The sequence below is a fragment of the Rosa rugosa genome, chromosome 7 (genome assembly GCF_958449725.1).
Source record: "Rosa rugosa chromosome 7, drRosRugo1.1, whole genome shotgun sequence".
Classification (NCBI taxonomy): Eukaryota; Viridiplantae; Streptophyta; class Magnoliopsida; order Rosales; family Rosaceae; genus Rosa; species Rosa rugosa.
In genome coordinates, this window is record NC_084826.1 from 9,176,002 (window position 1) to 9,203,969 (window position 27,968).

At 40.8% G+C, this 27,968-nt stretch overlaps 5 protein-coding genes and 1 pseudogene across 5 annotated transcripts; 3 read left to right on the top strand and 3 right to left on the bottom strand.

Annotated features, from left to right (window-relative positions):
- Positions 1 to 369: 369 nt before the first annotated feature.
- LOC133721699 (uncharacterized) lies at positions 370 to 3,751 on the bottom strand. The gene is made up of 5 exons (XM_062148382.1): positions 3,401 to 3,751; positions 2,952 to 2,991; positions 2,708 to 2,868; positions 1,850 to 2,605; positions 370 to 1,062 (listed from the first exon to the last, which is right to left on the bottom strand). Exons 1-5 carry the CDS (start codon positions 3,605 to 3,607, stop codon positions 715 to 717), a joined length of 1,512 nt encoding a protein of 503 aa, XP_062004366.1. The 5' UTR covers positions 3,608 to 3,751; the 3' UTR covers positions 370 to 714.
- A 3,751-nt stretch (positions 3,752 to 7,502) lies between these two features.
- LOC133722778 (receptor-like protein 7) lies at positions 7,503 to 10,637 on the top strand. The gene has a single exon (XM_062149648.1). The coding sequence runs from the start codon at positions 7,503 to 7,505 to the stop codon at positions 10,635 to 10,637; it is 3,135 nt and encodes a 1,044-aa protein (XP_062005632.1).
- Positions 10,638 to 12,159: 1,522 nt separating this feature from the next.
- Positions 12,160 to 13,530, top strand: LOC133722779 (receptor-like protein 7). The gene has a single exon (XM_062149649.1). It carries the CDS (start codon positions 12,160 to 12,162, stop codon positions 13,528 to 13,530), a length of 1,371 nt encoding a protein of 456 aa, XP_062005633.1.
- Positions 13,531 to 14,528: 998 nt separating this feature from the next.
- Positions 14,529 to 18,081, top strand: LOC133722780 (probable LRR receptor-like serine/threonine-protein kinase At3g47570; annotated as a pseudogene).
- Positions 18,082 to 20,113: 2,032 nt separating this feature from the next.
- On the bottom strand, positions 20,114 to 24,194 carry LOC133722489 (uncharacterized). The gene has a single exon (XM_062149375.1). The coding sequence runs from the start codon at positions 23,783 to 23,785 to the stop codon at positions 20,114 to 20,116; it is 3,672 nt and encodes a 1,223-aa protein (XP_062005359.1). The 5' UTR covers positions 23,786 to 24,194.
- Positions 24,180 to 27,729, bottom strand: LOC133722490 (putative receptor-like protein kinase At3g47110). The gene is made up of 2 exons (XM_062149376.1): positions 24,959 to 27,729; positions 24,180 to 24,805 (listed from the first exon to the last, which is right to left on the bottom strand). Exons 1-2 carry the CDS (start codon positions 27,666 to 27,668, stop codon positions 24,402 to 24,404), a joined length of 3,114 nt encoding a protein of 1,037 aa, XP_062005360.1. The 5' UTR covers positions 27,669 to 27,729; the 3' UTR covers positions 24,180 to 24,401.
- Between the last annotated feature and the right edge of the window lie 239 nt (positions 27,730 to 27,968).

Sequence of the window (27,968 nt, forward strand, 5' to 3'; positions counted from 1 at the left end):
TTATAACTAATATCAACCTCAAGTCATTGGAACTGAGCATATGATTCTTCCAGGTAAATCGTTATCTGTGTTCCACTTCCACCATAGGATAATGTCTTCACAGTTAGCATAGTGAATTGGATGCAGTAAAATATGTTGCACAGATCTTAAAATCACTCTGAACTCCTTTCTTTCCGGCTACATGTTACTTTCAAGTACAACCCGAAGAATCGCAAGAGTCAGCAAACCGATTATCTTTCTCATACACGCTAGGTCCCGAGAAGGATGGATAGATATATAGAGTTGTACACATCCAGTGATACAGAAGATTTCAAATTCAAGCTGCATGGGAGAATATCAAGTCCCTTCATTTGATGACAATATCAGAAAGAAGCAGCAAAACACTGAAATCTTTAAACAATCAGCATTCTGGACAAACATATGGCAAAATCCTACATTTGGTATAAATCCTCATTCCACATATCAATCTGTGTTCATGACAGAAATATAAAATACTCGGCTCTAATTGGGAAACAGTAAGATTTCCTGGTATACACATGACAAACCTAAGAATAAAAAACCTGAGCACTATTACAAAACAGGCACAAAGTCGATATGTACATACTATCACAGAAATTGTTAAAAAAGGCCTTCTCCAACTCTCTCTGATGGCCACCACAAAACTTAAGCAACAAATCAGGAGTCACAGGCTCACATGAATTCCAGAGATTTATACTAAGGCAATCTGAAAGTAATCAGAAGTTTCTGCAGTATTTTACGACCCCATTGCATGTCACTGTGCCAGATATCATGGGTTTGCTCTGAAGCAGACTGTTCTGCAGTTTCAGCAGTTTGAGGCTTTTGCTCGAGTCCACCATCAAAACTCACTTCATTATTGTTGAACATGTCAGTTGTTTCTGTTTGAGGTGAGCCTTTGGGTAGGTCAGGCTTGGACTGATTTTCCCTTTCAGCTGGTTGAGGCTTTTGCTTGAGTTCTTCATCAAATTTCTCTATATTATCATTGAACATCTCAATAGTTTCTGCTTGAGGTGATTCCCTATATGGTTCTTGCTTCTCTTCTAGCTGATTTCATTGGTTTCAGTACATGTAAAGCAACAGAAACAAGACATCAACAATAGCACTAACAAAGATGGAAGCACATCTATATCAGTTTCTGGTATTGAAGAGAAGTGGATTGCCACAGCAGTGATAAATAATTCATCATGACAACAAGTCTTAATTTATCAATATCATATATCACTACAAAACAACTCACAATATACAGTAGTCAAGTGACAATGCGTGGTTATATGTCCTCATTCACATGGTTTTAGGAATAGGATTCATGTATACGGAAGATTTGACTATATGAAAATCCACAGGGTTGCAGCAGAAGAAAAAAAAATTATATGGAATGCTTGATAGATCACTCAACGGCATAGTTTCGTGCAAGTTTACATTGAGTAGGAGAAAATTCTATTAGCCTTTCTATTGCTTGAAATCCAACTTTTATTACAAGAAAGTATTGTTAAACTTCAAAATTGTTGATTGCTGATGGTAAGAAGAATACAAGAGCTTTTTATCTTTAAGCATCCTCCTTTTCATATCTCTAACAATTTAAATGACTGTTAATATTGATGAAATGGAAATATTTTTGCCTTGCCATACATCATCTTCATGACCTTTTCTTCATAGGAACATAGATTCAAAGACAATACAAGCTGTAACCCAAAACTATAGTATAGAATCTCCTAGCCCTGGACAACTCGTGGTTTTTGGAATTGAAATGGAGTGTTATTTCAGGCTGAGGCAGATGCAGTAGAAGAAAAAGAAAAAGACAAAAAGAACTTCACTCTCATCAAGCAGTTACCTCTGGCATATTCAGTTCCTTAGCTTCATAAGCTCCAACCGAGCCATCAAAGGTCATTGGTTTCTCAACTTCCTCTTTGTTTGCTTCTTCAGTTGGAACAGCTTGTGCACGACTCAAGCCAGGTACCAGAACAGGTCCTTCTTCCTCATAGTTCATTAGGCTTTCCTCAGTGTTTGAGCTTGCGAGGTTCCTTGCTGTTGCAGCTCTGCCATTATTTCCAAAAATGTTCTGTGCCACCATCATCTCGTTTGGGATGGCTGCAGAATCCTCACTTGGGGCATTAGTTCTTGCAACCATTTGTTCCTCGTATGGTTCCATCATTTGCTTTGGCCATTTTGGTGTTATATTCTCAGCAACAAAAGTTTTGGGCTTCTCTTGTGAGACAGATATGTTATCAGCAACAATTTGTTCCTGGTATGATTCCACTAACGGTATCTGTGCTGGATCAGTGTAACTATCAACATTGGCCGACTCCATGTTTATATTAAACACTGGCTCCTCTTCTGGAAAAGTCAAGTTGTCATCCTCTGGAATCAATATATCTGAGTTGATATTAGAATCCTCAATTTGATTATAAACTTGTGCTTCTTCTGTTATTTTCTGAAGTTCAGCATCTCCCCAATCTTCAGAAACAGTGATTGTGTTCTCAGTTTCCCAGGTTTGAAAAATTCGATCTGGGCCAGGTTGCCACAAGATATTCCCTGCGCTTCCGTTTAGTATGAACTTGAACTGGATTGATTTCCCAACAGGTATATCCTAATTAAACAAACACAAAGACATTAAACCCCAAATTCAGGTTTCAATTTTACAAAGAAAAAGAAAAACAAAATTACACTTCTTAGTTGGATTTCTACACACCAGCTCAACAGACCACACATTCCCATCAGACCAGTCCATCTGTATTGCTCTCTCAGGGTCCCATAAACCCAACATAGGATCATCCCCTACTATGAGGAAATGCTGACCAAAGGAGCACTCTTTCTGCAACTGGAACTTGACATGCATAGTTTTTGTTGGATCTGCACAGCATGGAAATGTCATTGAGAACTAGCTAGTAAAGACAGACACTTACATTTCTTAACTAAAAACAAAAAAGGCTTACATGTTTCTTGAATCTGAGCATCTGTAGTCTCCAATTCTGCCTGCACAGACAACACTAAAAAATCAGACTGATAATTTCAAACTAGAACAGAAACCAAGCCTGGTACTAGCATTCTTTAATAATCAGGATCATCTACACAGATATGGAAACAAATTCATAAAACATAAACTGCTATTCTATTTGGGTCAACCCTATTGGCTTATATGGATAATGTTTAAAATCCTGATACAGAAAGAAACCAGATTTGTAAATGACCCTTTTTGTTTCCTCCCATTATTATATGAAACAAGTCTTCCACAACCAGATTAAGGCATCCCACCAAAGAAAAAGCTAATCATAACAAGATTCCAAAAACTTCTTAGCAATATCAAAACAAAAATGTGATCATAACAAAAGGATATTTTTCTAAACAGTAACAAATATAATGACAGGCAAGAGATGAATTTGACCTGGGTTTTCGATGAAAGACAAACGACAGGTTTGATGGGCTTTCTCTGTTGCAGAAACGCCACCAAATTCAAGAACCGAAAGTCTCCATTTTTCTTGTGAGGCCTGAAAAAGCAAGAAGCTTCTTCAACCCTGTTCACCAAGCCAGCCTCTCTGTCCCTGTAAATTTCCAGGACCACCCCCGAACTGGGACTCGCCAACGTTTTCATAACTCGCTCTCAACTCAACTCACAAAGGTGGATGCTTTTAAGAGGTTAAGCCCTTTTGTTTTTTGCTTATAAGAAGGTGTCTGTGTCACCTGTTTGTTCTGGAGTGATCCACTTCTGGTGGGTGTGGCACAAGAATAGAAGTGAGCAGCGAGAAGGAGAGGTTTGGCCCAGTTATATATATAGAAGTGGGGTCTAATGGGGGGATGATATAAAGGAGCGGATCAGACTCCACGTGGCGAGCGGACAGGTGGCACCCTGGGATTTGGGGTTGGGGGTTGAATCTGCCTTTCACTCAACGTGAGAATCTCAACCACCTGAGAGTGTTTCCAGACATGAGTGAATGGGAGTATTAATGGGAAATGGGGCCTTTTTTGCGTCGTACTCCGTGATCGTTGCGGTGATAAGATAAGGCAAGTTGAATATGCTTCAGTAATAAGATAAAGGCAAGTGTTTTCAGTTTGTCACGCGGTAATAGAGAGATGTTTTGGGCAATGGATTTAAAGTCTTTAGAATGTGATTGTTGCGTTCGACGTGCCAGTCCACCTCTGTTAGTCTTTGTAAATACTCGAGGGTCCTCTATTCACCTATCTACCTTTTTTCATTATCGGAACTACCTACATTTTTAGTGTGAAAAATCTTTTCCATTTTTCAGATCGAAGAGAAACTAAAACACTATCTTCATCATCCATTCAAATCTGCAACTATAAAGTCTCAAATTTGAAATCTATTGCTCATCAGTTCTGTTAATTAGGGTTATCGACCGGTAGAAGTGAAAATAATAGTTAACTGGAACTGCTCTTGGGTCGGCTGAATATCTCAATTTTGGGTTGGTTTCGGAGTCGATATGTTCTTGGGCCCAGTCCATTGAGAGGTCCACAATATCACAAAAAAGAAAAAGAATGTAGGCCCAAATAATCGTAAAAGATGAAACGTACGCCACTCCCAACAGTTGTACTACGTTTTACTATTCCTATTTGCTTTAGGAATCAATCATTCATGCCCATCTTTTCTTTCAGTCGGATGAAATAGCCTTGGCCTTGGCTTGGTCTTGGCAGGCCACAGGACTTGCACTGCAAGAAAGACAAGAGTCTGGCCGGCAACCTGGAAGGGCCAATACCCATGTCTATCTTTAATCTCAGAGGACTTGAAGAACTTTCCCTTAATTCAAACAATCTCAATGGCTCATTTCCTCTTAATCGTCTTCACCAGCTGAAAAATCTTCGGCTTCTTCATCTCTCATACAATAGCTTGCTTCTTAGTTATAAACCTACCAATTTCTCATATTCGTCCTTTCCTCAGTTCGAACAATTGAGGTTGGCTTCATGAAATTTGAGAAAATTCCCTGATTTTTTGAGAAATCAATCCAGATTGATCTTTTTGGACCTTCCAGAGAACCACCTGCATGGCATGATACCCAACTGGATTTGGAGGATCGGTCTTGAACGACTAAATCTCTCATATAACTCCCTAGAAGCTATGGAAGGTCCTTTATTCAGCCTCACTTCTGTGTGGTTGATTGACCTACATTCCAACATGCTTCAAGGCCAAATCCTAATGTTCTTATCACCTTTCATTTATTATCTGGATTATTCAGAGAACAATTTCAGCTCTAGCATGCTGACTGATATTGGTGAGTATTTCTCTGATGGTACTGCATTCTTCTCTATTTCAAGCAATAACCTCAACGGGATCATTCCAGAATGCAATATGCAATTCACCTTATCTTGAGGTTCTTGATATGTCCAATAATTCTTTCACTGGCACGGTTCCTCAGTGCGTCACTACAATGAGAAAACTTAATGTGCTTAATCTAAGGAGAAACAAGTTTACACATGTTAATTTACCTCAGAATTGCAATTTAAGAAGTCTAGATGTGAGTGCAAATCAGTTAAAAGGTCAGTTTCCAAGATCTCTTGTCAATTGCACAGAGTTGGAGGTTTTAAACCTCGGAAGCAATCAGATAACAGATACATTTCCCTGCTTTTTGAAGAATATATCCACCTTGTGTATCCTTGTTTTACGGTCCAACAACTTTTATGGATCCACTGGTTGTCCAGAGACTAATGGCACCTGGCCAATGCTCCAGATCATAGATCTAGCTTATAACAATTTTGATGGTGAAATACCTGGAAGATCTTTATCAACCTGGAAGGCAATGATGGCAAATGAAGCCGGGGCCGCATCAAATCATCTTAAAATTCAGGGAGGTATGAATGGTTTGGTTTTTTTTTTCAAGATGCAGCTGCAGTTAGTAGCAAAGGTTTACAGATGAACCTGGTAAAGATTTTAACTGTGTTCACCTTGATTGACTTCTCATGCAACAAGTTCAATGGATCAATGCTCGAGGAAATTGGAGAATTCAAATCACTACTAGTCCTCAACTTGTCGAATAATGCTTTCACAGGTGCAATTCCATCATCATTAAGTAATTTGCAAGAAGTCGAGTCTTTAGACCTCTCATAGAACAACCTGAGCGGCGAAATTCCACCACAGTTTGTAAAGCTCACTTTCCTTCTGTTCTTGAATCTCTCAAATAATCAATTGGTGGGCAGGACTCCAGCAAGTACTCAGTTTTCGACATTTCCAAAATCCCTGTAAATGAAGAACAAAGATTTATGAGGGCCTCCTCTAACAGCGGATAACACAGTGGGAACATCACCACCAACAGTAGAAGGAAGTCCTCAAGTTTCTGGTCATGAGGTTGATTGGAATGTTATCAGTGTTGCAATTGGATTAGCATTTGGCTTAGGAATTGCCAATATTGCGTCACTATTCTTTTGCAAGAGATGGAGGCAGTGGTACTACATAACAATGCTTGTTAAGATATTCCCTCAGCTAGAACAAAGATCTGGCAATCACAGAAGATATCTTTCCATCCATCAAAGGTACGAGAGTCATTGAAATGATTGTAAAAGCTGTCCAGCTAGCTCCATATAGCTCATGGCTCACTCTGGTGTTCTTTCTTTTATTAGTACTGTCTATAAGAATGTGATTCTGCTGTCACATTTTAATTTAGTTTTGCCATAGCTAGTCATCTTGTAATATAGTGCGGTGTAAGCTGGTTCAAATAAGAAAATTATCTTGTCTCATTAGATTTCACTTCTTTCTGAAAATTTTAAGTAGTTATATTGAAAGTTTACGATCATGTTTTGGGAGTAAGCTACCTATTGAAAGCCAAATAATGAATGTACTCCTTTGATTCTTATTGATGAAATTGCTTTTAGCCAAAACAAGAATAAAATTATTTTGATCCAAAGAAAAATGATATGTTACCTTATCTGGTAAACAAATGAGTTTTACCATTAATTAAGAAAGTGGAAAACCTCCTATTTCTATGTGATCCTCTAATATTAGTACAGGGTTTGTAGCTCATCACTCAAGTCAATCAGAGCTAGCCGCACTCGATCTACTCAAGCTTCAAAGTAACATTAGAGGCTCATGCATATTCTTTGGACAATTATTAGTTTCTGCATATTAATTAATTATGATTCAAATCATATGATTGTGACTCACTAGAACTATATTTCTTCAAGTTGCCTTATTAAATTCTTAACTTTTACCAATACTACTGGTATATAGCCACCGGTATTATAACAGAAAGCACTGACTATTCAGCTATGGAATATGGGGGGTGGAGGACCCTGTTTAGTTTTACGAACTACTTTCGGCTTTATATATAATTCCACTTGCAACCCAGAACTTGACAGGAAATTTCATGGCCGAACAGAAAAGACCGTAGAGACGTCGTAATTGACGAGTAAAGATCGATATGAGAAGACCTCCAAGTCAGTTCTAATGGTGACAAACCATGCACATATATATATAACCATTAGCAGCACTGCGTTCCATCACGATAGCCCAGCATTTCCATCACGATACCCCAGCATCTACCTAAATGAAGACTCTGCTGCCTTTCTTCCTTTTCTTGATCGCTGCAGTTCACAGCCAGCAGTGTACCAAAGACCAGCAACTAACGTTGCTCGATTTCAAGAATGGCCTCGTTTTTAATTCTTCTCTTTCCTCCAAGCTTGTATCATGGAATTCAAGAACCGACTGCTGTTCTTGGTCGGGTGTAACTTGCAGTACTAACGGGACTGTTGTTGCTCTTGACATCAGCCGCGAGTCTATCTCAGGTGGAATCGACAACTCTAGCAGTTTGTTTGATCTTCAACATCTTCAAAGCCTCAGTTTGGCCTTTAACAACTTCACTGGCTCTCAAATTTCAACTGCAACCGGAAAGCTCACAAGTTTGAGGTACCTAAACTTATCCTCTGCTGGTTATGCAGGGCAAATTCCCATTGAGATTTCGTTGTTGGCAAAGTTGGTTATCCTTGATATTTCCAATCAAGGACTTGAGATCCAGAATTTGAGCTTGCTGGTTCAGAACCTCACGAAACTTGCAGAGTTATATCTTGACAATGTGAATATATTGTCACAGAGAAGTGACTGGTCCCTAGCCATATCGTCATCACTGCCAAACCTGAAGGTGTTGAGCTTATCCAACTGTCATCTTGCAGGCCCTATTGACAAGTCCCTGGCTAAGCTCTCATCTCTATCCGTGATTCGGTTGGATTTTAACAAGATATCTTCTCCCATTCCTGGATTCATTGCCAACTTTACAAACTTGACTACCTTGAGTCTCAGTAGCTGTGGTTTGCAGGGAACATTTCCAAAAGAGATCATTCAGGTACCTTCTTTACAAACTATTGATCTTTCCTATAACTATGGTCTTGGTGGTTCCTTGCCCGAATTTTCAAAGAATGCATCTCTTCAATCCTTGAATCTATTTGTGACAAACTTTTCAGGGGTCTTACCTGACTCCATTGGAAACCTCAGTATGTTGTCAACAATAGATCTTACAGGATGCAAATTTACTGGATCAATTCCAAGGTCAATGGGAAACCTTACAAAATTGGTTCATTTTGACTTGTCAGGGAATCAGTTTACTGGTTCAATTCCATGCTTCAGTAGCGCGAAAAATCTAGCCGAAATAAATCTGTCCGGCAATGATCTAACTGGTCATATTAGTTGCACTCAGTGGCAAAACCTTACTAGCCTAGTGACTATCAACTTAAGTAATAATATGCTCCAAGGGAACCTTTCATCCTCTTTGTTTTGTCTTCCCTTGCTGAAGAGCTTAGATCTTGGCCACAATCAATTCTCTGGTCAATTCCCTGAAATTTGCAATGCCTCTTCTTACTTGTTGGAAATTGTTGACTTAAGTGATAACAACCTTGAAGGGCCAATACCCATGTCTATCTTTAATCTCAGAGGACTTCAGAGACTTCTTCTTAATTCAAACAGTCTCAATGGCTCATTTCCTCTTGATGGTCTTCACAAGCTCATAAATCTTCAGTTTCTTTATCTTTCAGAGAATAGCTTGGTGCTCAGTTATGATGCTACCAATTCCTCTTATTCCTCATTTCCTCAGCTTTATCAATTGATGTTGGCTTCAGGAAAGTTGACAACATTCCCTGATTTCTTGAGAAATCAATCCGAATTGGCCTTTCTGGACCTTTCAAATAACCTGATACATGGCATGATACCTAACTGGCTTTGGAAGCTTAATCTTCATCATCTGAACCTTTCCTGTAACTCCCTACGAACTATAGAAGGTCCTTTACTCAATGTCACCTCTCCGTGGTTGCTGGACCTCAGTTACAACAGGCTTCAAGGGCAGATCCCAAATTTCTCTTCTTATTATCTGGATTGCTCCAGCAATAATTTCAGCTCTGGCATACCGACTGGTGCAGATTTCTCTAGGTATACTTCATTTTTCTCTGTTGGAAACAATAACCTCAATGGGATCATTCCCGGATCAATTTGCAATTCAGCAGCTCTTGAGGTTCTTGATCTATCCAATAATTCCTTCACTGGCTCTCTTCCTCAGTGTTTCACTACAATGAGTAGCCTAGCAGTACTTGATTTAAGTGGAAACAATGTTACAAATGTTCATGCATTACCTCAGAATTGTAACTTGGGAAGTCTAGACCTAAGTGGAAATCAGTTAGAAGGCCAGCTTCCAAAATCTCTTGTCAACTGCACAAAGTTGGAGGTTTTAAACCTCGGAAACAATCAGATAACGGATACTTTTCCATGCTTCTTGAAGAACATATCCACCTTGCGTCTCCTTAGTTTACGGTCCAATAACTTTTATGGACCCACTGGTTGTCCCAAGACTAATGGAGCTTGGCCAATGCTTCAGGTTATAGACCTAGCTGACAACAATTTTGATGGTGAAATATCTGGAAGATTTTTGTCAACCTGGCAAACAATGATAGCCAACAAAGATGATGCTGCATCAAATCGCTATTACCTTGGAATGCAGGGAGGTATGCATTATGTGATTAATTATCGAGATGCAGTTACAGTTAGTAGCAAAGGTTTACAGATGAACTTGGCAAAGATTCTAACTGTTTTCACCTTACTTGATTTCTCATGCAACAAGTTCAATGGATCAATACCAGAGGAAATTGGAGGACTCAAATCATTACGTGTCCTCAACTTGTCTAATAATGCTTTCACAGGTGCAATCCCATCATCATTAAGTAACTTGCAAGTAGTTGAGTCTTTAGACCTCTCGCAGAACAACCTGAGCGGTGAAATTCCACCACAGTTTGCGAAGCTTACTTTCCTTTCATTCTTGAATCTCTCAAATAACCAACTGGTGGGGAAGATTCCTACAAGTACTCAGTTTTCAACATTTCCAAAAACTTCATTTGAAGGAAATAAAGATCTATGGGGACCTCCTTTAACAGAAGAAAACACAGTGGGATCATCACCACCAACAATAGAAAAAAGTAGTCAAATTTCTGGACATGAGGTTGATTGGGATGTTATCAGTGTTGAAATTGGATTTGCATCTGGCTTTGGAGTTGCCATTGCGTCACTATTCTTATGCAAGAGATGGAGGCAGTGGTATTACATGGCTATGTATAACATGCTTGTTAGGATATTCCCTCAGCTAGAACAAAGATTTGGCAATCACAGAAGACATGTTTCTATCCATCAACGGTATGGGAGGCGTTGAAATGATTGTGAAAGCTGTGCAGCTAGTCTCCATATAGCTCATGGCTCACCTTGGTGTTCTTTCTGTTTACTAGTACAAGAAATAAGAATGTGCTTCTGCTATCACATGTTAATGTAGTTATGCATTAGTTATCTTCGTAATATTTATGGAATACTATGTGGTGTGAGATGGTTCAAATAAGAAAGTTATCTAGTCTCATTAGATTTTTCTTGTTTTCGAAAGTATTCAAATGATTGGATATTAACTACACATTGAAAGTCATGGTTAAAAGGTTGTTAAGACTATCATTAACAGATGTCATGGTTAAAAGGTTGTTAAGAATATCATTAACAGATGTTGTACTACCTCTCAGTTTAAACCCATGAATTGTGCAGAAATGGTGTACTGCAGATATTATCATTTGTCCTATGATTGACACTTTGACAGGGTAAACTTGGGCAGTTTCCACCTATCAAGGAAGAAACGGAGGCTTCTATATTTTATATGCTAGTAATAGACAAATTCATGTATAGTGTCTAACTGTCTATTATACGAGTTAAATAGTCAGAGCTTGTTGCAGTCTTTGGAGGACAGTGTTTAAGAAACAAAAACTATGGTTGGGCTAGCTTTATATGGTAGAATTTTGAAGTCTATGATGAAAAATCCCATATTATACAAATTTCAGATCCCTTGCTGTACCCATTCCGAAGTTCTTTGTACAGATGGATTGGTGTAATTTAAAACTGGGTACTGTTGCAGTCCATGCAGATCGAGTAGTAGAGCTTAATATTTAGAAGCCTTGTGCTGCAAGAAAGACAAAAGTAAGGCTGGAAACTGAACCTGGATCATCGAAGGTCATAAGTCATCTGATGTCTTCCTGTTGTTGCTTATTTAATTTCAGTCATCAGCCACCGAAATTGAAATCAGGAGAGCAACATTGAATAAAACAGTCTTACAGAGTCACAAGGGAAGACTTGAAAGAGATACCAACCACAGAGGTCAATTTCCTAAACCAATTAATAGATCCAAGATAAATATCATGGAGACCACCATTCTATTAAAGCCACACACAACCATTACCAGTTCTTCACTTTGATAATCAGCCTCCGAAAGATTACCCAATAAAAATGAAACCGTTCCTCCAGTTCTTCTTTTTCTTGATCATTGCAGTTCAAAGCCTGCAGTGTAAGGAAGACCAGCAACTATCATTGCTCCATTTCAAGAATGGCCTTGTATACAATTCTTCTATATCCTCCAAGCTTATTTCTTGGAATTCAAGTACCGACTTTTGTTCTTGGGTCAGTACTTGAATTCCAAGCTACCAACTTCTCGCATTCCTCCTCTCCCCAGTTTAGAGTCTTGAGGTTGGCTTCAGGGAAGTTGAGAAGTCCATTCCCAGAGTTTTTGAGAATTCAATTTGGACCTTTCAGACACCCACATACATGGCAAGATACCCAACTGGATTTGGGGGCTCAGTAAACTCTACATTCTAAATCTTTCTTCCAACTCCCTGAACCTCTTAGAAGGTCCTTTACTGAATCCAATGCCTTGTAGTCTACGCGTGCTTGACCTTCATTCTAACCAGCTCCAGGGGAAAATCCCAGTTCTCTCATCACCTCATGTTTTTGCTCTAGATTACTCAAGGAATAATTTCAGCTCTAGCATTCCGGATGACATCGGTGCATATTTCACTAGTAACACTATATTCTTCTCTGTTGCAAGCAATAACCTCCATGGGATCATTCCAAGGTCAATATGCAATTCACAATCTCTCGAGATACTTGATCTGTCCAACAATTCATTGAGCGGAAGCTTTCCTCAGTGCTTGACTACAATGAAAGCTCTTGCAGTGCTTAATTTGAGGAGAAACAACCTTACAGATTATATTGCTGATAAATTTCCTCAAAGTTGCAGCTTACAAAGTCTAGACTTAAGTGGAAATCAGATACAAGGACAATTTCCAAAATCTCTAACCAACTGCACGAAGCGAGAGGTTTTAATTCTTGGAAAAAATCAGATAACAGATGCCTTTCCATGCTTTTTGAAGAACATATCTACTTTGCGTGTCCTTGCTTTGCAATCCAATAAGTTTTATGGGCACATTGGATGTGCCAAGACTAATGGCACTTGGCCAATGCTTCAGATCATAGATTTAGCAAACAACAATTTTGATGGTGAAATACCAGGATCATCTTTGTCAACCTGGCAGGCAATGATGGCTAACAAAGATGATGCTGCATCAAAGCTCCATCACCTTCAATTTCACAACCAGTATTTTTGTCAGGATGCAATTACTGTGACTAGCAAAGGCATAGATATGGAGTTGGTAAAGGTTCTAACTGTCTTCACCTCAATTGACTTCTCATGCAACAAGTTCAATGGACCAATACCTGAGGAAATTGGAGAATTGAAATCCTTGCGTGTACTGAACCTGTCGGGTAATGCTTTTACAGGTGAAATCCCATCATCATTAGGAAACTTGCAACAACTCGAGTCCTTAGACCTCTCACAGAACAACCTGGGCGGCCAAATTCCACCACAGCTTGCAAAACTTACTTTCCTTTCATTCATGAATGTGTCATACAATCAACTGGTTGGGGAGATCCCAAAAGGTACTCAGATTTCAACATTTTCGAAAGCTTCATTTGTAGGTAATAAAGGATTATATGGGCCACCGTTGACAGCAGAAAACAGACCAGTGTTGTCACCACCAACATTAGAAGGAAGCCATCAAAATTCTGGAGGTGAGATTTATTGGGGTCTAATCAGTGCTGAAATTGGATTTACATTTGGAATCGGAATGGCGATTGGATCACTTTTGTTTTGCAAGAGATGGAGAAATTGGTACTACAAAGCTATGTTTAACATCCTTGTTAAGATATTCCCTCAATTGGAAGAAAGATGTGGTAATTAAAGAGAAGTTGAACCGAGTATGAAGAGCAATGCAGCTGGATTCAATTGTGGCCGGAGCTCACTCTAGTTCTCTCTCTTGAGTAATCTGCATCTGCTGTCACATTTAAGTCCAATTCTGCTCTAGTCATCTTTGTAATATGGTCACTCAAAATAATGGAAAGCCACAGTGTAATGATTAAATTACTCACCAGAAGAGTAACAGAACAATCCCGCTCTTTTCAGTTCTTTTCCTCAGCATCGTTATGTCTGAAGTTTCACCAAGAAGCATTAACCATCCGTTAAAAAGAGGAAATGACACTTTTCGTTTAGAGTTCGACACAAAAAATTTGGAATCTGTAAAATACTTATTCCACAGTTGTTAATACAAAGACGATGACAGTTTATGGTCACATAGCAGAGTCACATAGCAGTAGTAGAGCTTGATATATTATGGGAGCTAATCTGACTCGAAGCCTTGGATTGTAGCTCTCCAAGTCATCAACAGCTGCAGAATTTGTAAGCACAGCAACCACCGGATAACTTTGCCATTGTCCTATCTCAACCCAAGTCCACCACTGCTTAAAACTATTGAAGTTGTCGACCACCCTAACCAAAACCTGTAGGCACCAATATAGGAAACTTCATAATATAGCCCACCATTCTGGTCAATGCTCATTGAATCATTGTGTGCGCTTTCACACTTGGGAAAGCATATATGGTCCATATTAAAACACAAAATTTTGCATGGTTTATACAAGGAAGGTGACTGATGACTAAGCAAGTAAATCAGTACTGAGCTTAACATGGCTTTTGAGTCCTGACATGACAAATTTGTCACCAAAATAAAGACCAACTTGCACTACCTATCCAAAAGGCAAAACTCTTATCTAAGGAGATTTTGATTCCCTCCAAGTCAAAGATTCAAACATTGCCCATGCCTCTTAAATGTTAATAAAAAGTCTCCTTTTTCTCCATCACTTGGCTTCTCAGCAGTCAGAACCAGGCAACCAGCAAGTTTCAATGGCCCTTTTTCTTCCATGTAAGACTTCCACACCACATTTCTCACTTTTCTTTAATCTGCTCATCCCATCTTTGTTCATCATCACCTTGTTGCCTTCACCATATTCTACTTCTGCAGCCACCACCATTCCCAAATCCAATCAGACCGATAGGCTAGCCTTACTTGCCATTAAAGCTCAGATCATCAAAGACCCAAATAGCATTTTGAGCTCATGGAATGACTCTCCATTTCTGCAACTGGACAGGTGTGACTTGCGGTCTTCGTCACCAAAGAGTCATGACCTTGAACTTGAGCTCATATCAGTTAACCGGCTCACTCTCTCCCCATATAGGAAACCTCACTTTCCTTTCTGGCCTCAACCTTGAACTCAACAATTTCCACAGTAGTCTCCCACAAGAAATTGGCCATTTATTCAGGCTCAAATACCTTAGCCTCTCCAACAATTCATTTTCTGGGGAAATCCCACCAAATCTCTCCAATTGTTCTAGTCTAATTTGGCTTCGTTTAGGCTTCAACAAGTTGATTGGGAAAATCCCATTTGAATTAGGCTCATTGCAAAAGCTAGAGAGAGTTCAACTTCACTACAACAGCCTCAGTGGACTGCTTCCAAGTTCTGTAGGCAAACTTTCCTCAGTTAGATCTCTGTCTCTGGCAGTTAACAACTTGGAGGGAAAGATACCAGAGTCACTGGGCTGCTTGAAGAATTTGGAATTCCTTGGATTTGGGGTTAATCAATTTTCTGGTATGGTCCCATCCTCAGTTTACAACCTTTCTTCTCTTACAAGGCTTAGTTTACCATACAATCAACTAGAGGGGAACTTGCCTTCAGACTTGGGTTTCACTCTTCCTAACTTGCTAGTCTTAAATTTGGGTCACAATCTCTTCACTGGAACCTTACCAGCATCACTGTCCAATGCGACAACTCTTCCTGAATTCGATGTCAATGGGAGCAATTTCACTGGAGAAGTTGCAAATGATTTTGGAGGCTTAACTAGTTTATGGTGGCTGATTCTTGCTTCAAATTCCTTGGGCACAGTACAAGCAAATGACTTGAGTTTCTTTAACTCTTTGAGCAAATGCAGGAACTTACAAATTCTTGATTTAAGCGATAACCAATTTGGAGGGGTGTAGCCAGATTCCATGTCCAACTTCTCAAACCAACTTGTGTCACTGAGACTGGGAAGAAACCAGTTATCTGGAAGCTTCCCTACTGGAATATTTGAGAACCTTGTTAATCTGACAGAACTGATGATGGAGAAGAACAATTTCAGTGGCGGGATTCCTGCCATTATTGGTAACCTCTGGATGCTGCGGCGATTAGATTTATCTGCAAATGAGTTTTCTGGCCAAATTCCATCATCCATAGCCAATATGAGTCAATTGTATGCTCTCTATCTTCAAAACAATCATTTCACAGGTCCTATTCCTTCAAGTTTTGGGAACCTTTCAAACTTGCAAGAGCTAGACCTTTCTCAGAATTATCTCAATGGAATCATACCAGAAAAAGTTATGAGCCTTTCTTCTCTGACCATTTCCCTAAACCTTTCTCAAAACCGATTGACTGGTTCCTTGCCCTCAAAAGTTGGAGACTTGAAAAATCTAGGGAACTTGGATCTTTCTGAGAATATATTGTCAGGAGAAATTCCCAGTAGCCTTGCTAGTTGTGTATCCTTAGAACACCTTCACTTGGAAGGTAACTTTTTTGAAGGAACCATTCCTTCATCTTTTAGATCCTTGAGAGGTCTTCAAGACTTGGATCTTTCACATAACAACTTATCTGGCCAAATTCCTGAATTTTTTCAACTTATTTCCCTTGTGAACTTAAATCTTTCCTTTAACAATTTTGAGGGTCAAGTGCCAACAGGAGGAGTTTTCAAATATGCAACTGTCACTTCAATAGCAGGAAATGGAAAGCTTTGTGGAGGCATACCTGAATTTCAATTGCCGGTTTGCACTGCTACTAAGCCAAAGAAAAGAAAGATGTCTCAAGGACTGAAATTCATGATCTTATTGCTTTCTGGACTTTTGGGGTTAGTTTTGATCATGTCTCTTCTAGTTATTTATCGGTTAAGGAAGGCCAAAACACCACCCTCTACAGAAGCTTCACCAACTAAGGAATTGCATTTGAAGATATCCTATGAAACTCTCCTTCAAGCTACCGGAGGATTTTCTCCTGCCAACCTAATTGGTTCTGGTAGCTTTGGTTCTGTCTACAAAGGGATTCTTGATGAAGTAGTTGTGGCAGTAAAGGTACTCTACTTACATCAACCAGATGCTCTAAAAAGCTTCTCAGCTGAATTTGAAGCCTTGAGAAGTATTCGGCACCGGAATCTTGTGAAAGTCTTAACTGCCTGCTCAAGCGTTGATTTTCAAGGTAATGAGTTTAAAGCTCTTGTCTATGAGTATATGCCAAATGGGAGTCTGGAGAGTTGGCTACATCCACTTTCAGAAGCTGATGACTTAAATGGTGACTTGAGGATCCTTAGTCTTCAACAAAGATTGAACATTGCCATTGATGTGGCCTCAGCTCTGGATTATCTTCATCACCATTGTGAAGATCAGATCGTTCACTGTGATCTGAAGCCAAGCAATATCCTACTCGACAATAATATGACTGCACATGTGGGTGATTTTGGGTTGGCCAGGTTCATTCCAGAAGCTTCAAGTAGATCTCCTATCAATCAAACCAGCTCAGTAGGACTGAAGGGAACTGTTGGCTATGCTGCACCAGGTATAGAGCTCTACTCTAATATGTTTCAATTCTATTCAAATTTTGTTAGCAACTTGCATTCTACACGAAAGTTTAGAAATATGTTTACGATGCAATTGAACTAATCACAGGAAAGAGCCAAATACATTTTATAGATTTGTAAGTTGTTCACTTGAAATAATCAAAGCTACAAACATGTAGAGTATGGCATGGGAAGCAAGGTCACAACTTACGGCGATGTGTACAGCTTTGGGATACTCTTGTTAGAAATGTTCACAGGGAAGAAGCCCACTGATGACATGTTTAAAGACGGACTGCAGCTCCATAATTTTGTTAAGAATGCATTGCCTGAACACATATCAGAAGTTTCAGAACCATTGTTTGTAGAAGGAGGGGAAGGAAAAGACGATCACTTGACTAGTGAAGAGAAATGCATTGTGGGGCAGAGAAAAAATGACCTAAATCAAGAGTGCCTAATTGCAATACTCAGAATTGGAGTTGCTTGTTCAGTGGAATCACCTAGAGGGAGAATGGATATCAGTCATGTTGTTAAGGAGTTACAGTTAGTCAGAGACACTCTTATTGGATCTGGAGTGGACTAAAGCCGATGCAGCAGCTAACCTATGACCTAACCAAATCAGGTGTATGGTTGTTTCCACACAGATAAAGATTTGGAAGCTCCTAGCATATTTTGTTTGAATATGTAGATATGGTTGTAACTGAGTTTCATGCCTGTGATTTTGAATAAATAGTTACTACTGTAAATTTCGGTTTAAAAGGAGATCACTTGAGCTACCCAAGCCTCCACTACAATAAACTTCATCTAGACTCTAGAGATAAGAACCCTTTATTTATTCTTTTCTTGGGTAGGATTTACCGAAGAGTTTGAACAAGCATATCATTGAACATGTTCTCAAACAATCGCAGCCAAAAATAGAAAAAACACAGCACAAAACAAAAACAAAAACCAAATAGCAATGCCTTAAAAATTCCAGTAATGCATAGCAGTAAAAAGAAAGAACCCAACTATAAGAAAAACAAAATAGCAATGTAAAGTTTGAAACTTTCCCAAACCTAAAGGTAAAAGTTGCCGGCTTTACCTTACTAAATTGCCGACGGCACCCTCTGTTTCCACTTTTCCGGGATGAAATCTGAGCCCCTTTAAGCTTTCTTTGACCTTTCTGATCAAGAGTAAAGAAAGCGTGCGTGCTTTTACTCTAATACTGCTATTCTACGGTGTCGTTTTAGCGGGCCTTTTTTTACTTTTCCGGATCAGGTCCAAACGGCGACGTTTGGCCCTGTACAAAAGTACAAAAACCCCATTCTATAGCTTTTTTGTGTTTTTGTCGTCTACTCGGGGTTTCCGTGGAAGGGTGGTAGAGTCAGACAACCAAAAAACAAGAGAAAGACAAGAAATCTAAAAATACTTCATTTCATTCCTGCCCCTCACAGAGTTCCCATGATAACATATAAAGGTTTACAAAAATGTTATGATCTGAACACTGCTGCCAGCTAATCAAGCTAGAACAAAACGGGTCATTTAGATGGGCTAAACCCAATACAAGCTAGTGGGCTAAAACAGTGAAATCCTAGAGGAAATAGGGACTGATCCTAACAACTCTTCCCCCCTTGAGAGGGAGCCTGACCTCAGGCGCCAAATGCTGGAAAGCGAGCTTTGATGTTGTGAGCATCCTCCCAAGTGGCGTCTGCAGCTGGTAGTCCGTTCCATTGGATGAGCCATTGAGTGACGTTTCGCTTCTTTTTCTTTACCACAGCCATGTCCAATACACGCTCAGGGCGCCACAGCAGCTCACCCTGGTCATCAAATGCAGGCAGCGTTGTTGTAAGCGGAGTTCCCTCACCCACTCGCTTTTTGAGAAGAGAAACATGGAAGACCGGATGTATACGGCAAGAAGTAGGGAGGGATAATCGGTAAGCCACTTTACCGATTCTTGCTTGGATTGCAAAGGGGTCGTAGTAACGGGGCTTGAGTTTATGGGAAGGATGCTTGATCAATGAACGTTGCCTATACGGATGCAGCTTTAAGAACACCCATTCACCAACGTTGAATTCCCTTTCAGTACGGTTGCGATCTGAATGCTGTTTCATACGATTCTGGGCTTGATGCATATGCAATTTGAGTAATTGCAGAAGAGCATCACGGTTCTTGAGAGCACAATCCACTGCATTTACTGAGGTAGACCCTGGAAGATAGACCGAAACAGTAGGAGGAGGAGTTCCGTAGACCGCTTGAAATGGTGTCATCTTGATGGTGGAGTGATATGTGGAGTTGTACCACCACTCCGCCCAATGAATCAAAGAGCTCCAAGATGCAGGTTTATCGGTGGCGAAGCAGCGTAAGTAATGTTCAAGAGAACGGTTCACTACTTCGGTCTGACCATCCGATTGTGGATGATAGGCAGAGCTTCGACATAAGGTGGTGCCTTGCAATTTGAAGAATGCCTCCCAAAAATGGCTAATAAAAACCGGGTCTCGATCACTAACAATTGATTTAGGCATGCCATGAAGCCTAAATACCTCTTTCACAAAGATTTCCGCAATTTGAGTGGCGGTGTAAGGATGAGATACCGGAATGAAGTGACCGTATTTGGATAAACGATCAACTACAACCAGTACCGCATTAGAGCCTTGTGAAAGTGGCAACCCATCTACGAAATCCATCGAGATATCGAGCCAATTGTTAACCGGGATGGGGAGTGGCTGTAACAAGCCCGGAGGGTTGATGGTCTCATACTTCTGTCTTTGACACTGATCACACTCTGCAATGAACAATTTGATAGCTTTGCGCATACCGGGCCACGCAAAATTGCGAGAAAGCCGATGATATGTGCGTAAATAACCCAAGTGTCCCGCTTAGAGGGAAGAATGGAATTCATACAGCAATCTAGTGCGCCAATCAGAGGAAGAAGGAACAAAGAACTTGCCTTTATACAACAGATGGTTGTTGTGCAAAGTAAATCCCTTTTTGCTGGAATTGTTCTGTTGAAGTTGAGTGATGATTGCTTGAGCTTCTGGGTCACGAAGACAAACTTGAGCTATGTGCGTCAACCCATCAAAAACCGGTGCGGATATGGCCTGAATTGCACACATTTCATGGCGCCGGGATAGCAAATCGGGTACCGTATTCAACTTTCCAGGTCTGTACTCGATTGTGTATTGATAACCCATGAGTTTGGCCAGCCATTTATGTTGAGAAGGGGTTGAGATTCGCTGGTCCAAGAGGTGCTTGAGTGTTTGGTGATCGGTGATGATGTTGAACTGGTGACCCAAGAGGTAGGGGCGCCACTTATCAATTGCGTGCATGACTGCAAGCATCTCTTTATCATAGACAGATAACAATTGGTTGCGAGGAGATAGGGACTTACTGATGAAAGCAATCGGATGTTTCCGTTGCGAGAGGACGGCGCCGATACCCAATCCACAAGCATCTGTTTCCACGATGAAAGGAATTGAAAAATCCGGCAAGGCCAAGACTGGAGCTGTCATTAAAGCACGTTTGAGCTCTTCGAAGGCGGTTTCAGAAGCCATTGTCCATTTGAAATTGTCTGCTCGGAGCATCTCTGTAAGTGGTTTTGCGGTGATGCCGTAATTCTGAATAAAACGGCGGTAGTAGCCGGTGATCCCGAGGAACCCTCTCATCCCTTTAAGGGTTGTTGGTTTGGGCCAGGCCTGGATGGCTTGTACTTTAGTTGGGTCGACAGCAACTCCCTCAGATGAAATCACATGGCCCAAGTAATCTACTTGGGCTGTAGCAAATCTGCACTTGGTTAGTTTGAGCCGTAGGTGATGTGTTCTAAGCAAAGCAAAGACTTCTTCAAGGTGCATCACATGAGACTGCAAGTCGTTGCTATAAACCAAGATGTCGTCGAAAAAAACCAACACACTCTTGCGTAATAATGGCTTGAAGACTTGATTCATTAAAGCTTGGAATGTGGAGGGTGCATTTGTAAGCCCAAACGGCATCACTACAAATTCGAAATGACCTTCATGTGTTCGAAATGCTGTTTTGGAGATATCTTTCTCGGCCATTCTTACTTGATGGTAGCCGGATCGTAGATCGAGTTTAGTAAAAAAATTCGCACCATGTAACTCGTCTAATAGCTCATCGACAACGGGAATGGGGAAACGATCCTTGACCGTTGCTGCATTGAGGGAGCGGTAATCCACACAAAATCTCCATGTGCCTTCCTTCTTTTTGACCAAAAGAACCGGGGATGAAAAAGGGCTAGAGCTTGGGCGGATCAACCCACTAGACAACATTTCGGTTACTTGCTTCTCAAGTTCGGCCTTTTGTGAATGGGGGTAACGATAGGGTCGAACATTGATCGGAGTTGTATTAGGAAGTAGGTTGATGCAATGGTCAATGGTTCGAACTGGTGGTAAGGTCATTGGTTGGGAGAACAGGTCAGAGAATGAGTCTAGTAGTGATTGAATGGGAGGTGGAATCGGTTCAGATTGGGGTGGAACTGTTGGTTTGAGAGTTTGGGCCGTGGAGTCCCATTTTGTAGATGGAATGAGGGCAAAGATGTCATGGGTTTGGGTTGATTGGTGATGCTTGGTGATGCCCTTGAGCACATGAAAATGCCCATCAGTGAAGAAGCCCATGATTTTTTCTTGAAAGTGCCATGCTATAAGGCCCAACGTGTTAAGCCATTGAGCGCCCAACACCAGGTCGCACCCTGGAACTGGTAAGAGAAGAAACGAGCCGGTGAATGAATAGTTTTGCATTGAAACCTTGACATTGTGAACGATGCCCGAAGGTTGTAACCGTTCGCCGGAAGCCGAATAGAAATGGATCCCGACGGCGCTCGATATCTTTAATTGGAGTTGGTGAGCAATAGCAGGATGAAGAAAGTTGCTGGCTGACCCACAATCGATAAACACGTTGATTGCGGTACCTTGAATGGATCCTGCAAGTCGCATCATCTCCCCAATTGCAGTATGGGTGATGGCATGTAGTGGGTAAGTGACCTCTGTTTCTGGGATTGGATCATCTAGGGTGGGTGTGCAATCCTGAAATTCTGGTGTATCAGAGGAGTCGTCAGTGGTGTTAGGTGCCTCCAATATGGCTAGGAAGGGCTGTTTGCAGGAATGGGTGGGGGTGTACTGTTCATCACAGTTGAAGCATAGTCCTTTGGCTCTTCTTTCGCGTTGTTCCGAGGTTGACAAGATACGGTGAGTACGATTTGGTGTTGGTTTGTTGAGGTGTGTGGTGGGTGGTGTGAAAGTGTTAGTGGGAGTAGGTGAGGACAGGGTATTGTGGGCACGTGAAGGCAGGAAGTTGTTGGTTGGGTATGGTGCGGAACTGTAGCGAGATGACTGGGACCAATTATTTGGCCGGAAAACTCGGGATGGACGGAGGTCGGGGATCGAGTTGTGGTCGGACATCTTAGCTTCATAGCACCTTGCCAGGCGTTGGGCCTCTGTGACTGTGAGTGGATTGAAGGCCATTACATCGTGGCGGAGTGCCGGTTTGAGGCCGCCCAAAAACATGGGGAGGAGTTGGTTATCATTCCAATCCGGTGCTCTGCAGGATAGCTTAGTGAAGGCGGTGATGAAGAGCTCCACCGTGGAGGTCTGTTGTAGGTGTGAAAGGGCTATCTTGAAGTCATGAGTCGCACCAGCGCCAAAATGGGCTAAGAAAGCTGGCACAAATTGCTCCCACGTGACGAATGGATGTCTTTGTTCAAATGAATTCATCCAAAAACAAGCATCGGGCCCGAAGTGTGAAGCAGCAATGGTTACCTTTTCAGAGGGAGGTATTCGTTGGGTTCTCAAATACCTTTCTGCCATCGAAATCCAACCCACAGCATCGTCACCCGTAAATCGAGGTAAGTCGATCTTTGGTGGTCTGAAAAATTGGGGATCATATTGATAAGTGTTGTGGGTGTGGGTGCGGGGAGCTGTGTATGTAGTAGATAATGGAATGTGGAAATCTGGAAGGGATGGTGTGATGGTAGTGTTTGGCGGTAAAGTGGGTTGTGGGAATGATGTAATGGTTGAGTAGTGTGGGGGGGCAGATGGAAATGGTGGTGGGGTATGAGGGGGAGATCCTTGATTTGCAGAAACTGGAGGAATGAGGGATGAAAATTGAGTAGGCCATTCCATGGTCGGAGTTGAAATGGAACCAAACGTAATAGGAGGGATGTTGGCCGGTGTACGAGGTGGTGGAGGAATGGCAATTGATGGAGCTGAAATTGGAGGTGATGTGGTGGAAGAATGGATAGGTAGTGGTTGTCCTGTGAGGGCGCGCACCACCGTGCTTTGCAAAGCTGCCATTTGTGCAGTGATGTGATTTTGAAAAGAGGTATGGTTATGGTTGATTGAGTCAAGAGATAGGTGAAACTCTTCTTGCAGAAGAGCTAATGAGTTGTGAAATTCTGCTCTTTGTAGAGGTTCAAATTCATCAGTGGGTTGATGAGATGCAGATGCTATGTTGGTAATTGGTGGAGGGGGAGGTGGTGGTACAAAGGCGGAGGACACAGGGGAGGAGGAGGGTACAGAGGCTTGCACGGTTCGAACCATGCTTTGATACCAGTTGGTAGAGTCAGACAACCAAAAAACAAGAGAAAGACAAGAAATCTAAAAATACTTCATTTCATTCCTGCCCCTCACAGAGTTCCCATGATAACATATAAAGGTTTACAAAAATGTTATGATCTGAACACTGCTGCCAGCTAATCAAGCTAGAACAAAACGGGTCATTTAGATGGGCTAAACCCAATACAAGCTAGTGGGCTAAAACAGTGAAATCCTAGAGGAAATAGGGACTGATCCTAACAAAGGGCCTTTACTTGTTGATGCCCAGGTTTCAATCTTCATGCATCTCTCATATTCATAAGGTACAATAGGCTCTTATTGTTTTTATTGCTTTGTTGCATGTGAAGATTACAAGCAGCTATATTCCTATTATCAAAATTCAAAAGTGACAATTTAATTCAAACGACGCTACAGTACATTTTGATTGCATTGGTCTACCATTTACTGATACAAATTTTGTTTCTACTTTTTGATTACACCATATAGTGCTGAATTCAATCTTACATCATGAAGCATAATTTGTATAAGTAATATCTTTATACACACAGACAAACACACACACACACACTTTAATCTCAAGACTTGAGGGTATGCAATGAGATTAGGTGACAAACTTGTGTTTGGTCAATTTGAGATAGGAATCTCTAATTGCAGTCATCTTGTTCACAACCACATTCATCAGAATGCGCTCACTTGGTGATACTGTGGAGCATGAGAGACCAATCTGCATCACTGAAATCAAGCATTCTTCCAATCTTCTTTCTTGTATGTCATTGCTGTATTTGTCATCATCACCATCATTATCCTCATCTGTCTCCAGGAGCAATGAAGTGTCAACTATGTCCATGATACGGTCAGGGAAAGCCATGGCCGTGAACTGGTGAATGCTTAGACCATCTTTGAACATTTCGTCCGTTGGCCTTTTCCCTGTGAACATTTCTAGCAATAGAATCCCATAGCTATAGATATCTCCCAGAATGGAAACTTGACATCCCATGCCATATTCTGCCATTTAAAACACACATTAGGATGTCATAGTCAAATATCAACTACTTTGCTTGGATTTTGCTGCTACTTCGCTTCCAGCAATATAGAGGCAGTTATCTTTGTGATCAATAAGCTATTAGGAATAGAAAAAAAAAATTATAAAACTTATACCTGGAGGAACGTAGCCTACGGAACCCTTTAGCCCAGCTGACATGGTCCGACTTTTGGAATGATTATCTGATGCTTCGAAGAGGAAGCTTGCTAAACCAAAGTCACCAACATGGGCTACCATATCCTCATCGAGAAGGACGTTGCTTGGCTTTAGATCACAATGAACAATGGATGTTTCACAATGGTCATGTAGATAATCCAATGCGCAAGCAACATCAATGGCAATATTAAGCCTTTGGATAAGGCTCAATCTCTTACTTTGAGATCCGTCATCTTCTCTAGGGTGCAGCCAAGGATCTAGACTTCCATTTTCCATGAAATTGAAAACCAGACTTCTGAAGTCGTTACCCTGATTATCGGTGCTTGAGCAAGCTGTTATGATCTTGAGAAGATTGCGGTGCCTTATACTTCTTAGAGCTTTGCATTCATCAATGAAACTCTTTGAAGCTCCTTGTTGTTGAAGGTTTAATACCTTAACAGCAACTACCATTCCATTACTACTCAGTAATCCTTTGTATACAGAACCAAAACTTCCTGAAGCAATCAGATTGTCCACAGAAAACCCGTTAGTTGACCAAAAAAGTTCCGAGTAAGAGATACTTGGATATGAATCAGTATGAGAAGATGAAGTCAAAACTCCATCTCTCGACTTTTTCATCAGTGAACGTGCAGCAACTAAGCAGGAAAGAGCAATTATTAAAGTAATTGCACTAGTTAAAGGGATTAGCACTTTTGGGGCAAGTAGTCCTCGCAATGAATGAGGCTTTCTGCTAGAACATGCAGGTAGAACTAATTCTGGAATTCCACCACAGAGCTTATCATTTCCGAGCACTGAGATACCAGTTGCATTTGAAAAGATTCCTTCTTTAGGCAATTCACCCTCAAAATCATTGTGAGAAAGATTGAGATACTTGAGAGCTCGAAACTTGCCTACAAATTCAGGAACCTGGCCAGATAAGTTATTGTGTGAAATATCCAACTCTTCCAAGCCTCTCAGCTTTTCCATAGACTGAGGAATATGTCCACTGAATTCATTACCTTTCAAAAGCAGGCGTTCCAAACTAATACAACTGCCAAGGGTTTCGGGGATTTCACCCGATAATTTGTTTCCTGATATGTCTAGCTCTGCGAGATTTACCAAACCACCCACTTCAGATGGTAGTGAACCAGTCAAAGAGTTGTTAGACATTGTCAAAGAAATCGAAAGGGATTTAATCGCCACTACCTCTCTAGGTATTGTGCCATTTAGATTGTTACTAGAAAGGTTCAGTATCAATAGATTTTGGCAGTTCCCAAGACTTGGAGGTATGCTTCCCTGAAACCTATTCCCATCCATGAAGAGCCTTGTCACTGAAGTCAAGTTACCTAGGGAGGATGGGATTGGCCCTGAAAATCTGTTCAGATTCAATTCCAGTCCTTCTAACTTGTGAAGCTTCCCGATTGCATCAGGGAGACTACCGGATATGTGGTTACCTTCTATTCCCAGAAGTGTCAAGTTTGCCAGATTTCCAATGCCAGTAGGGAGGCTTCCATGTATCAAATTTTCCCCCAGAGTAAGAATTTTTAGCTGGGTAGAAAGGTTGGCTATGGATGCTGGTAATTCTCCTCCAAGGTGATTGCGGCTAAGACCCAACACCTCAAGACTAGTACAATTAGTCAGGAAATTGAGAAAATTTAGGCCACCAGCTTTACCACTTCCCAGTCTGTTTATGTCAAAGTTCAGTCTAATTAACCATATCAACCTTCCAAGATTTTCAGCAGGGAGTTTACCAGTGAGACCATTTTGAGCAAAATCAAGAATCCGAAGTCTAGAAGCATTTGACAATGATGGTGGAACAGTTCCTGTGAATTTGTTGACACCGCCGGCAAATACCTCCAGATTAGGAAGAGTAATGCCAATGTTTTGTGGGAGCTCCCCATGCAGTTGATTCTGAGTAACAGTGAAATAACATATGGAGGAAATGTTATATATCGAAGAAGGAATCATACCAGAAAGATTATTTGAGGTAAGTATGAATCTCTGCAAAGCAGTTAGACGCCCTAGCTCATTAGGTATGCTTCCTTGCAAGTTGTTTTCACCAAGAGAAAGTGCAAACAAAGAAGAAAAGTTCCCAATCCAACGTGGGATGGTTCCAGTGAGATTGTTCCGACCAATCCATAACACAGTTAATTTCAACAATGAACTGAGTTGGTCGGGAATTGACCCAATGAGTTTATTGGAAAAAACATCAATCATTGTCAGCTGCGTACAGTGAGATATATTAGTTGGAATTTTCCCACCGAAGGAGTTTTGAGACATGTTGAGATATTGCAGGCGCAAGAGACGACCCATTTCCTGAGGAATTCCACCATAAAAGTTGTTGTTTATCAAGTTGATTCCAGTGAGATGAGTAAGATTCCCTATAGAAGGTGGTATGGAGCCAGCCAACTTTTGAGCTTGCAAGTTCAAAGTCACGACTCTTCTGGTGGAGTTGTTGCATGTGACACCTATCCAACTGCAGAAATGCATGGATTCATTCCATGAGCTCATGATATGGAGAGGATCTTCAGTGATTCTTTTCTTGAAGTCTAGCAGTGCCAGATGATCAGATTCATTTCCAAAACTTGGTAGTGTTGCAGATTCTAGACCTGTGCTCATGCATAAAACAATGAACACAGGAAGGAATTTGTGCAAAAACCACCTACAATTTGATAGTGAATGCCCCATCATATTCTAATTGCAGATTTCACACAAGGAGCAAATGAAAATTTCAGGTTACGTATATATTGAAAGTATATATACAAATGAAGTAATGTTATGCCAAAATGTAAATTGCAGGACCACCGTTATAATGACGTAGTAACTACTTGGAGATGACAACAAGGTCTATAGATGGATGGTACTGAATGAACGATGTAGAATCTGCTTTTATTTCAGTGTGGAAATTATAAAGATTTGGTTGGGAACAATGATTTAAAAGGTTAGCCTGAGGCTTAAAAGGCTTGAGGTGTCCATGAAAATGAGTGTGTT